The sequence below is a fragment of the Myotis nattereri genome, assembly GCF_964212035.1.
Source record: "Myotis nattereri genome assembly, chromosome: 2".
Lineage (NCBI taxonomy): Eukaryota > Metazoa > Chordata > Mammalia > Chiroptera > Vespertilionidae > Myotis > Myotis nattereri.
In genome coordinates, this window is record NC_138076.1 from 181,599,195 (window position 1) to 181,611,735 (window position 12,541).

General features: G+C 42.8%; 1 protein-coding gene across 3 annotated transcripts in view; it reads left to right on the top strand.

The window, feature by feature from the left end:
* Positions 1-4,524: 4,524 nt before the first annotated feature.
* Positions 4,525-12,541, top strand: part of KRAS (KRAS proto-oncogene, GTPase) — a 39,033-nt gene continuing 31,016 nt past the window's right edge. The window contains exons 1-2 of one of the 3 annotated variants that reach the window (XM_081082326.1): positions 4,525-4,697; positions 8,709-8,830. In XM_081082326.1, the coding sequence (XP_080938452.1) occupies positions 8,720-8,830 (111 nt within the window). In that variant the 5' untranslated portion in view covers positions 4,525-4,697; positions 8,709-8,719. The remainder of the gene's footprint in view (positions 4,698-8,708; positions 8,831-12,541) is intronic. The other 2 variants (XM_081082327.1, XM_081082328.1) reach the window with 2 other exon arrangements.

Genomic DNA, 12,541 nt, shown 5'->3' on the forward strand with positions numbered 1-12,541 from the left:
AGTGCAACCTATATGGAGAAGGTACAGAGGAAATATTTGATGATGATGAAAGACATGTATAAGGAAGATTAATTTGGCAATAGCATATGGCCTGCATTGAAGAGAAGAAAACCAGGATGTAGGAAAGTCATGAGGAAGTTGTTCCAGAAGTGCAGGTGTGAAGGAAAGAATGTGGAAGAGGCAGATAAGAGAAAATGCTTAGGAAACATAATTAAAGGGAGCTGTAATCAATTTGAATGCAGAGTGGGTTAAAAATTAATTTCAGTTTTTGAATATAAAGTTTTGAAGGACCATCATGCCCTTCAGGTAAGAGGAGAGCTTGGGAGAGGGTATTAGTTTGGGAGGATTAAGAAGGGGAATTTGGCTTTGGACAGGCATTTGCTATGAGGACAGGGTATTCGTTTAGAAATGATCTAGGAACTGGGCTAGATGCGAATGAAGTGACTTTTAGAGACTGCTGAAGGTTCATTATGATTTCACTCATGTGAACAAAAATTTATAGAGGTCCTACAATGTGCAAAGAGCTATAGGATATAGAGTTAAAATCAGCACGGACTTTGAGGAATTAACTGCCCACTAGGGAAAAGAGATATCCAAGAAAAGAATACAAAGTGAAATTAGAGTCAGAGGAGATATATGCTGGGTAAGTGAATTAAATAACACCTTAGTTAGTAGTACGAATTTCCCACATGAGAAAACGGACTTGGAGTCCATCAAAGTATCCAGAGTTAGTTCCTCCTGTTTAACTTTCCCTGACTGTTGCGGAGCCTTATTGAAGCTCATAAGAGCTTTAATAGGCGAAATTTAGCTACATGGGCAAAGCAGCTGCCTGTTCCCAGTGGTGGCCTGCGAGGAGACTCTACCCCCTCCTGGGACAGGGTCTCTTTTTTACAGGGGGATAATAGTAAAAAGCATATGGTGGGTAGTCACGTAGATCACTACAAAGAACAATGCACTTCTAAGTTAACAGATAACATCACGCGGTTCTCCACACTCTACACATTCATTAACCTCCTTGCTAGGGCCTGACGATTATCTTTGGGCAGCATTCTGGCTTTCTGGGAAGTCAGTCAAACCTGAGGCTACAGGAAGTTAAACAGTCACAGAAAGTTAAACAGAGTCTCCAACATTTCCCAGCTGCCTTTAGTGCTGGAGTCATATTAAATCTATAAAGTGAGTTCCACTATAGCACCCAAAGGCAATGATCTCTAAACGAGGCACAAATAAGGCTGGCCACCAATTAGATGTCCCTTCAGGAAACTTGTGTCCAATAAAGTCCTTTCTTGTTGAAGAGTGAATGACAAGTGTATTCAGAGCCTCTCTCTTGGGGTGTTTTAAAGTTAAGTCACAGAGAGTCGTCACTGGAAGCAGAGGTAGCAGAAGCTGAGACCACTATGAGAAAGAAGCAGAGAGATGCTGATTCAGAAGAGCTGCAATATTCTTCTAGTCTGGGCAATAGATGCTTGTTAATGAGGGGATGAGCAAGGCATCCCAGCCTGCTGCTGGATTGCAAGGACTGCAGTTGATTCTTGGAATGAGCAGTAGTTCTGGCTGATGCTATGACTTTCTGAAATGTCCTTATTTCCTTAAAATAAGCCCTCAGAGTCTACGGTGCTCTGAACATGTCCTGGCATTTTACATATCGTAAGAGCCCAACTAACACAAGGGTATTCCTGTGGTTTGCTTTGATTACATCTGCAGAAGAGGTTACCTTATAAAGGAAAGGGTCAGGGTGATCTTTATAAGGCAAGATCAAAAGCATGTGGGCATGTGCATGTGTGTATGTGGCTGCCTTCCCAGAAGAGTGTAATGGGAGAGGGTAGAAATACAGTTGCATCTTAGAGCAAGCCTGGAACCCCCGGGTTCATACTTTTTGCTACCCTTCTCACTCTTTACCTATCGTGAGCACAGTCCAGGACTGTGTGCATGTCCTGGGGGAGAGCAACGAAAGGAAGAGCCAGGAAGACTGCTCAATGGAGTCACCAGGCGTGAGGAAGAGAAAGCCCCCAAAAGCAGAAAGTGCAGCTTCCCAGAGGAGAAGAGAGGAATTTGAGTAGTATCTAGATCAGTGGTTCTCAACCTTGGCTGCACGTTAGAATCACCTGGGAATCTTTTTAAAATCCTGATTTCTGGGCCTCATCCTCCGGAAATTCTGTTTCTTTGTTATGGGGTGGGGCCACAACATTAGTAACAAAGAAACAGAATTTCCGGAGGATGAGGCCCAAAAATCAGGATTTTAAAAAGATTCCCAGGTGATTCTAATGTGCAGCCAAGGTTGAGAACCACTGATCTAGATGAAAGTTTCCCAATGTACAGACTGCTGACCACAGGTTTAAGATCACATGATTTGATAAAAATGAAGATTTCTGGTTCACCTTAGACCACCTGAATGGGATATTTGGATGAGGGGCCTAGGAACTTGCATTTTTCTAAGTATGTCAAATGCTTCATGAAGTGCTTACCTTTGAAATCCACTGCTCTGAGCCCACGGTAAAGGACGTGTTAGGGAGGCTGCTGGCTTCTGAGAAAGCACCCAGGACTGACTGGCGGAAAGGCTTGACATAGCTTATGTGTGCATTGCTGTAGACGGGAAAGGAAGGAAGGATAAAGTGATCTGCAAATGAAGCTGGATGATAACTGAGACCACATGAATGTATTCGGTTTCTGCTAATGCCAAAATTTTCATAATCAGCATAAAAGTGCAACATAAAGCTGCTCCCTCCCCTCTATATTTGTCCTTTTAAGATTTATGGAGGACTAACTCCAGGGAGAACATTGTATTAACAGCTGAAAGAGAGGACAAAAGCTCATCATGTACTTGAAGCTGGACAAAATAAATCAGTGATTCATATTTAAGTGACTACAAAGCAACATACAAGTGAAAATTCATTCACTTAACAAAAACTCACTGTGTCCATCATGCATCATGCACTCTTTTCTGGACTTCCCAGGGTGTGGTTTTTCAGGTGGTGGCCTGGGTGAGCTTAAAGGCAGATTTTGTAAGAAGGTGAAAACAGACTAGAGAGAGTTTAAGGCACTGGTTCTAAGTGCAGATTTAGAGTCACAGATTTCAGGAGGGTACATAACGTCAACATTCCACAAATATTTATTGAGTGCCTATTGTATTGTAGGCACTGGGAATACAGCTTGAGGTAAAAAAGACACCCCCCCCTCCAAAAAAAAAAAATACCTGCTCTCATGGAGCTTATGTACTGGTGGGAGAAATTGAAAAAAAAAAAAAAAAAAGCTTACATAGTATATTAGAAGGTGATAATTGCTCTAGAGAAAAAGCAGGAAGAGACATAGATTTGGGAGAAGGAGGGAGAGATACAATATCATAGATGATCTTTTGGGAGGAACTCGTTGGGACACATTTGAACAAAGATTTGTAAGTAGGTGTTGGAGGGAGCTTTGGGGATTTATAGTGCATGTGTGTTCCGCTGTCTTCTGCCTCTTCCACCTGGTGCCAATTGGTAAGAGAGGGAGACCCAAACAAGCTTTGCAGATCACAGCCCGCAGAAGGAGTAGGAAGAAAGGATGACAGGTGGTGTGAGGTTGATGAACAGTCATAATAGTTGGGGTTTAAAATAATTGTCTTATTCGTGTTGTAGGATGTGGGCCATTTACCTTTCTAGCTAGTTTATCCACAGCAGATTCTGGGTTAGTGCTAGCAGGTTTAATTGTCCCGTTGTCCAAAGTGTGAACTCCCTGAATGTTAACTGATGAATCTCAATCTTCTAATTAATGTTTGAGTAATTCTCCTCGGGTCCAAACTATCAAGGACATTTCTGCGTAAAAATAATGAGCCTTCGGATGGTGCCCTCAGGGGCAATGGGTGTATTGGGGGTCCCTGCTTAGAGTGCCCTGTGATGAAACAGCAAAAGCAAAACAACAGACCCGTGGAGTGATAAAACGGCTCGCCGGATTTGTTAGGGCTTGGGGCTAGGTTCCCAGCTCCAGTGAGGCGGGTGAGAACCCAGCCGAGATCTGAAAGCCCTGGGGTGGGGGGCCGTCTGCCCCATCCCCCCCCGCCCCCCCCGCGGTGGGCGACTGCCTGTTTATTTACGTGCAAGCAATGGTAGTAAGTGAATGTGAACAAGTGTAGGCAGATCCCGAGGGACGACGGGATCTTCGCAGCTTCTCCGTGCAGAAGCGATAAGGGTGAGGCAGGCTCGGGGACAGCGTGCGTGTGGCCGACCCCAGGCGGTGGGGTCCGAATCTGCGGCTGCGGGTTGGGCTCTGCGGCGAGAGCCTGGGGGCGGGGCGGGGCGGGCCGCCGCGTGGGTCCACCAGTAACCCCCCTGCCCCGGCGGCCGGTCGGCCTCGGCCCCACGCCCACCTCCGCGGCCCGGCCCCGCTTCTCCTCCCCGCCTCGCTCTCTTCCCTCTTCCCACACCGCCCTCCGCCGCTCCCTCCCCGCACGCTCGCCCGCCGGAGAGGAATCGAGCGCCGAGCGCATCGATAGCCCCCGCCCTCGGCGGCCGCCCGGCCCGGGGCCCATCGGTGCGCTCGGCGCTCGATTTCCCTAGGCGGCGGCCGCGGCGGCGGAGGCAGAGCGGCGCGGTGGCGGCGGCGGCGGCGGCTGCTCGGCCAGCACTCCGGGCCCCCGCCATTTCCGACTGGGCGCGAGCGCGGTGCGGGCACTGAAGGCGGCGGCGGGGGCCAGAGGCGCGGCGGCTCCCAGGTGCGGGAGCGAGGTACGGAGCGGACCTCCCCTCCAGGGCCCCTGCCCTGGACCCGACCCTCCGCGCCCGCGCCGGGCGGGGCCGGCGGCGAGTGAATGAATCAGGGGTCCCGGCGGGGCGGAGAGGGTCGCGGGAGCCGGGAGGGCGAGGGCCGGGCGCGGGGGGCGGGGGGCTCGGGGGTGCGGCGACGCGGGGAAGGAGGACTAGGCGGTGCGGGGCTGCGGAGGGTGAGGCTCGAGGCGGTCGCCGCTGGTACTGCTTCCTGGACGGGGAACCCCTTCCTTCCTCCTCCCCGAGAGCCGGGGAGGCGGCCGGGCAGAAACTCGCGGGCCGGGCGGGCTGCCCCGCGGGGCGGCGGGGTGCGGTGGCCGTCCCTCCCCGCGCGCGGCCTCCCCTCCCCCTCGGCGCCCTCCTCTCCCGCTCCCTCCGCTCCCGCACCTCTCCTCCCCGCCCCGCGCCCGGCTGGCCTCGGGGCTGCCTTCTCCGCTGCACGGAGCATCTCGAGGGCGGAGGAATAAACTTCTCCCCGAGCGCGGACCCGGCGGCTGGGGGCCCCTTGTCACCGTGGAAGCGGGGAGAGGAGTCGGGGGCGGTCACGTTCGGGAAGAACCTAGGAAAGTGCTCGGAGACCACTGTTGGAGGTTATTGTGTTTGGGGAGAGAGAAAAAAAATGCATCTGCAGCTGAGTTCCTGACGGCTCCCCTCCCCCAGGCCTGGCTGTGACATTGCCGTGGCCACAAAGGAGGAGGTAGGGACGGGGGTGGAAGAACAGGTGGCCCACACCCTGCAGTGGACAGCCCGTGACTTCAGGAAAAAAGTTCATCCCAGGAGGTCTGCTCTGCTTTGCTTTGTCAAGTTAAAAACACAACGCAGAAAACCCGCAGAGCAGCAGCGGGGCTTTTCCCTTGTGCAGACAGTCGCAGGGAGCACCGTCCTCGAAGTTTAATTGACCGGCTCTTGTCCTTTCCCTTACCTCTTCGATGTTACCCGCGTCCTGGCAGGTTTGACCCTCATCCCAAGAGGTAGTACTCTTAAACGGCACTCAAAAAATTTTTGCTTTAAAACTGAGCTACAGGAGGAGTTCATTGTAGCAATCTTCCCTCCAGCCAACTGCCTGGAATACCCTAAGGCAGGTGCATGCTATAGCTGAAGTCCTAAATGAACCTTACATCTTAATGTCCATCAAAGCAAGGGGTTAAAAACGGAGAGGTGTTTTCTCATTTTTACCCAATGTTACATTTGTAATGGAAACATTCATTTAAAAAGAAATTGTAAAGGTGCAGAATCTGTTCCTAACAGTCATCTCAGAATCAACCATACGAGAGATGTCACTCTTAGGCCCCAAATGCTGACTCCAACAGAGACACCCAGTGTGGTTGATAGCAGTGCTGCTTGCTTTGAGACTAGCCATCCCATCCGCAGGCATACTTGGTTTTAAGAGGTAGGAGATGAGATGATAAATAAAAGTGATTTTTTTCTTCCCTTGACTAGATCTTGTGCTCTGATCACATTTCCATCCCTTGCTAGCTTTTGTAGCTTTGGGTGAGGGGGCTCTTTCTGGCATGTGATCTTCGGTAAGCTTCCTTGGGAACCCAGTTTTCTCTCCTGGACTTAAATATTACTTGACTTTATAATCCAGTTAAAGGAGTCCCCCGTCCCCAGAAACAGCAACCACTCATCAACAAGTAGACCAGAAGGTGTGTTTCAGGGTTCACACGTCTATAAAATTAAGTTCTAATCCAGTCTCTGTCCATGGGATCTCCGAGGCTAGAAAACTTTTTTGGTGTAAGGGTCCCTTTATATTCTTAAAAGTTATTGGCGATCCCAACGTGTGGTATGTCAATATTTACCATCACAGAAACAAAAACGGAGACTTTTAAACAGTTCTTAATTCATTTAAAAATAGAAACAAGAAGCCCATTACTTGGTAACATAAATAGCTTTTTTTAACTGAAAATAATTTTTTCAAAACAAAAACAAAAGTTAGTGAGAAGGGTGGCATTGTTTAACACGTTTGCAAATCTTGATTATATGACACTAGGAGATATCTGGATCCTCATACCTGCTTCTGCATTCAGAGCACACATCTGGGAAACCACCATACACTTGTGAAAGAACAAGAGTGGAAGGGATAATTGATAATGTAGAATTTTTATGAAAATCGTTTTTAACCTCTTAGACCCTCTTCCCCCCCCAGAGCCTTGGGAAGCCTAATGGGTTCCTGGCCACTTTTGGAGATCTAGGCTATCCGAACTATTTTGCAGGGTTTGGTGGGCAGGGATACATTATGGTGTGATTCTCCTCACCGATTCCATTTGCTATAGTCTGTATTTGGAATAAAAAGTGGGAGCAAACAGAATGAGATACATGTTTGAAGTGGCTCCCACGGTGGCCCTAGACAAGAGCGAGTAAGGCTGTGGTGGCACTGCGCAGGCCAGGGGTCTGTAATATAACAGTCTCTGATAACAACAGTTGCCTAGCCTGTATGCTCTCTGTGGGAGGGCTCAGGAATAGGGTAAGGAGGTGGTTAGTATATTATCATTTGGAAAACCATATTTTATTTTCCTGTGACTATTTGGTGGATAATTTTTGGCTTTCAGTAAATAGGATGCTGTTTGTATATAGTGTTTATATCTGCACATTCATTTATTTGGGACTACCTATAATAAATTGTGCATTTACTGCCATTCTTTCCATGGTTCCTTATTTGTAATAATATCATGTAGTTATTGAGGGAGAGAAGATAAAATTAAATTCATTTTATTTCAAAAAGTTTGAAACAACTGACTAAAAAATATTTTCTGTCTTGTACTGATAACCTTAAAAATTGTCAATATTTATTGCAACTGTTGGGAGATGATGAGATGCAGAGTAAAAGTCATGTGGATTCCTGAGAACTATTCGCTCACATCTTTTAAAAAATTTCTTATTAAAAGCAGTGCTTATTTTTAAATTTTATATAATTATATTTTTTCTTGTGCAAAGTACTATTTTTCAACACTAATATAGATTTATATGTTGTGATTGATGATTAAATCAACTGTGCTTAATATTTCAAAATTCTCAAAGTTCTCTTAGTTTTTATACCATTATTTTTCCCAGCAGATATTTTACAGATTAAATTGTTCATCAATTATTGTCTTGCCCTAGTCGGTTTAACTCAATGGATAGAGCGTCAGCCCGCAGATTGAAGGGTCCTGGGTTTGATTCCGGTCAAGGGCACATGCCCCAGCTTGCAGGCTCAATCCCCAGTAGGGGGTGTGCAGGAGGCAGCTGATCAGTGATTCTCTCTCATCATTGATGTTTCCTTTCTCTCCGTCTCCCTTCCTCTCTGAAATCAATATATATTATTTTAGTTCTGAATTTTATTTCCTTAATTATTTTTAATTGATTTTTATATTAGTTCTCACTTTTTATTTTCTCACTATACAGTGAGATTTATTTGACAATTCTTCCACCCCCTTCCACTCCCACCCCACTGTCTGATTCTTTCTAACTACTCAGGAGAACTATATGATGATTCTTTTTAAAAGTTTTCTGTAGCTCTTGGCTCCAAAAAAGATGCTCCGCATATCCACTTGTAACTCTTAGGGGCCATAGCCAACTAGGAGAGATAGCTGTCAACAGTCTTGTGTGGGTGTGTCCACAGGGTATAGAGCATTGTGCTGGACACTTGTACTGAGTAAAGTCATGGCATGTTCCTTTGAGAGCCATTAACTGCTACAGAACAGCAGACTGGCTGTTTAGATAGAACAACCTGAGTATATGATAAAAGAACTTTGTACTCTGAATGCATCTTTCTGAAATGTTGAATGGGCAAGTTTGTAAATACAGTGTGATTCATTACAATATACATCCGTACTCAACTGAAGTTTTTATTGAATTTTGTGAGATATTTTGAAATAATTTTCCATATAAAGGTGAGTTTGTGTTAAAAGGTATTGATAGAGTGTTTGGCTTCTATTAAACTCATGTATGACACTTGTTCTAATTTAGTTACATTTTCATTATTTTTATTATAAGGCCTGCTGAAAATGACTGAATATAAACTTGTGGTAGTTGGAGCTGGTGGCGTAGGCAAGAGTGCCTTGACGATACAGCTAATTCAGAATCACTTTGTGGATGAATATGATCCTACAATAGAGGTAAATCTTGTTTTAATATTATGCATATTGATTTGTGCAGGCCCATCCTTTGGGTACAAAAAAAGTTGCATTATAAGACAATTATACTGAAAATAATTTTATTAAGTTATCAGAAATATATTTAGGCTTTAAAGCTTTACTCTGAAGTTATACATAACCATAGATATGGAGAGCCCTTCTTCTCTTGGGAAATCTCAAGTTTAATGACATTCCTTCTGTGTTTGTATGTGTGCGTTTCAGAGTTTTGTGAGAGAGTGAAATGTGAATATACATTTTACCTATACCTAACAGTCATTTAAAAAAAAAAAATGTGGCTATTATTTTTATGGGTTTTTTTGTTTTGTTATTTTGATGTCACATATTAGATTTGAATTGTACTGGTGAAGTATAATCATTTGAAGGCTGATTTAAAAATGTAATTAGTATCTCCCTGTTTCCTCTTCATATTGAAGTAGTGGAGAATCTACAGCTACCTGATGCATTTTTAAAAGCTCATTCTTTGCATATATAGGTAACTGTATATCTCAGATATATATAAGGGTACCACAACCAATCCTTTGCTTTCCAGCGCTTTTTTAATTTACTCAAGGAAATGTTAGATTTTTTTTATTACAAATTGATTAATAATTTTCAGACTTTTTTATTTTAATGAAAAATCACCAAACTAAAGGCCAACAACAGATAGAATAAAGGCCTGAAGGAGACCTTAAGAGGTCAGGTAATATCAAGCAGATAAGGATCAATTTAATCCCAAAGTCCTGTAGGAGGGAATGACACAATTGTCCTTGTTAACTCATTTCCAGAATTAATTTATTTTATGCATAATCTGAAACTTCATGTTAAATTTCACATCAGTGGAGATGGAAAGAAGTATACTGCCTCATCTTTGAAATAGACTTATACTGTTGGATTATTTCTTAGACTTCTTTACCCCAGGTAAAGCAATCCAACCGCCTAGCTTTTATTCTAGGTCTGATATACCAGTTGTTTAAATCAACTTTGAAAAGATTACCAGAACTTTGCGTCCCAAGCTGCATAATGTCTTTGACTGCACTGAGGTAGGTTCTAAGGGCTTTGGTGGCCTGGGAAGATGTTTATGCAATTTAGAACTGAGGATTGATAAGTTTTATAAGGAAATCTATATATATAAAAGCCTAATATGCAAAGTGTCCCCTCGGGAGTTTGACTGACTGGGAGTTTGATCGCTTGCTATGATGTGCACTGACCATGGCCACCAGGGGGCGGTGTGGAATGAAGGAAGGCCCTGGCCAGTAGCCAGCAGCCAGGGAAGGGAGGCCCCGGCTGGCAGCTTGCAGCCAGCAGCCAGCAGCCACTAGGGACCCAACCTGTGCATGAATTTCGTGCACTGGGCCTCTATGTTAAATATTTTTGGTACTACAGGGGAAAAATGAAGAAATAAACGTGTATTTGCAAAGATTTGGTTTAGACAGAGAAGCAATTTTTATTTGGCTTCCACGGTTAAGAATTTGCAGTAAAAGGGAAGAGCCCTACTGAAGTGAACCACCTATATAATAGTCTCTGTGTATTTGCTCTCGATAACTCTGTTCAATGCTGTATGATGGTTCTGTTTTGTTTTCTTTTTGTCTTCAAGGAGGATTAAATAGTTAACTTATTTCTAAAGCCAAGGCTACTTGGCATACTTCACCATTTAAATCAGAAGTGAAAGGGAGTTTTAAATAGAATTCAGGTTAAGCATGGAACTGTTCCTGGGATTTTGGAAGATGGTTTTAGCAGAAGTAGCCTCATCTTCTCTGAAAATCTGAGGAATTTCATGACACTGTTTTCTACCAGAGGTCATGAATGCTATATGTATTATAATGTGATAAAATAAGTTAGGAAACCTTTTGGTCACAACTGTTAAAGTGCAGTATAAATAGAATAGAACTAAATCTAAAAGTTCATCCTTTATTTTGGGGGAAAGTAGAAAATGTTTATAAACTCAAACCCATAACTCTGATTATGATTTCTGTCAAACCAGAAGACTTGACTCTGGGAACATTGATTACCTGTGGACTTTGAAATTGAGGTTCCTCACTAGTTTAGCCACCTAGGAAAAGGTATCATACAGAAATTGTCTCTGAGGCAACTAACACACTCAGCGGTTCTCAACCTGTGAATCGTGACCCCTTTGGCGGTCCAACGACCCTTTCACAGGAGTCGCCTAAGACCATCCTGCATCTCACATATTTACATTACGATTCATAACAGTAGCAACATTACAGTTATGAAGTAGCAACGAAAATAATTTTATGGTTGGGTCACAACATGAAGAACTGTATTTAAAGAGCCAGAAGGTTGAGAATCACTGCGATTCTTGGTGTATAGTTCAACTACAAGAAAAGCAAAAGAATTAATTAGTTTATTCTAATAAACAGTTAAGCAAAAATGCTAACTTGTTGTTTTTGTAAAAAGTTTAAAAGGAGAATGGGGATATCAGTACTGCTGTTAGGTTTTGATTGGTGAATAATGTAGGTCAGAGAGAAAATGAGAGAGGACATAGACTTTGCACATTTGTACTTCTCATCAGTTTTCCTGCATTACAACAAATGGAAAGAAATTGAAAAAAAAATTTAAATTAAGTGATACCATATTTTCTAGTGGTTTAAAATTTGCAAAGATTTACATATTATGAGATAGATAAGGAAGATGGTCATTGTTTCTTTTTATAGATAAAAATGGTCTCTGAGAGGTGGTAACTTGCCTAAAGATTCTTTTCTAGTATGGTGGCACTTTAAGTTTTCTGAAACTAAGTTAAATGGAATTTCCACTCTATTCATGTATAGCTCTTTAAGCAAAGAAATAGTTATTATTGGAAGCTGATTCATATCAGTATACCAAAATTTGATCTTAAATACTATCTAATGGCACCTTAATGATACAGAATTAGATAGGAATGACACATTTGTGGAGTATGTTTATATTTGAGGCTATGCACATGATAATCACCTTCTATTCTGAAAGATTTTACCTTTATCTTTTATGAAGTCCATCAAAGAGTTGTAGAGATGATGAAATACCTCATTAGTGGAGCAAGATTACTAAAAACTCAAAGCAATCCGCTAAGCATAATACCAGGCTAGAAATATGTTTGTTTTTATAGTTTAGCGATCCCTTGCTATTATGAAAACATGTTCTCTAAGATGTATTTAGCAAGGGAAAATTTGATAGAAAAAGAAAAATCTTGTCTTAAAAATAAACAAGTAGTTACAGACATTGAAATCAGAATGATCAGTTGATCAATTAACAAATATATATTACGTATATAATATACTACTAAAAATAGATATAGAAAGTATTTTTTCCAAGCTCTTAATTTCATTGACATCTGCATGCTTCTGTTAGTGTTACATACTTATAATTCTATAATTCAGTCCAAGTTTTATGCCCTTCTTTGATGAAATAGTTTCCTCCTCAGGAAGAATGGATTCATAATTGGATTGATTTGTGCTATCTTTAGTGCTCTGAGCTGTAATCGCCAAGATTTATCAGTTTCTGGTTTTTTTATACATAAACTTTATTTGTGGAATTTATTTTACTAACTGAATAAGATTTAAATTATAGAGAGAAAATTTCTAATATTAAATTGTATTGAAAAGTGGTGTTAAAAAGCATTATGTAAACTTGCAAGCTGTTCTTTTTCTGGCTTTTCTGTGTATTGGTAGTCATCAATAAGGAGTGACTTTGCCTTTA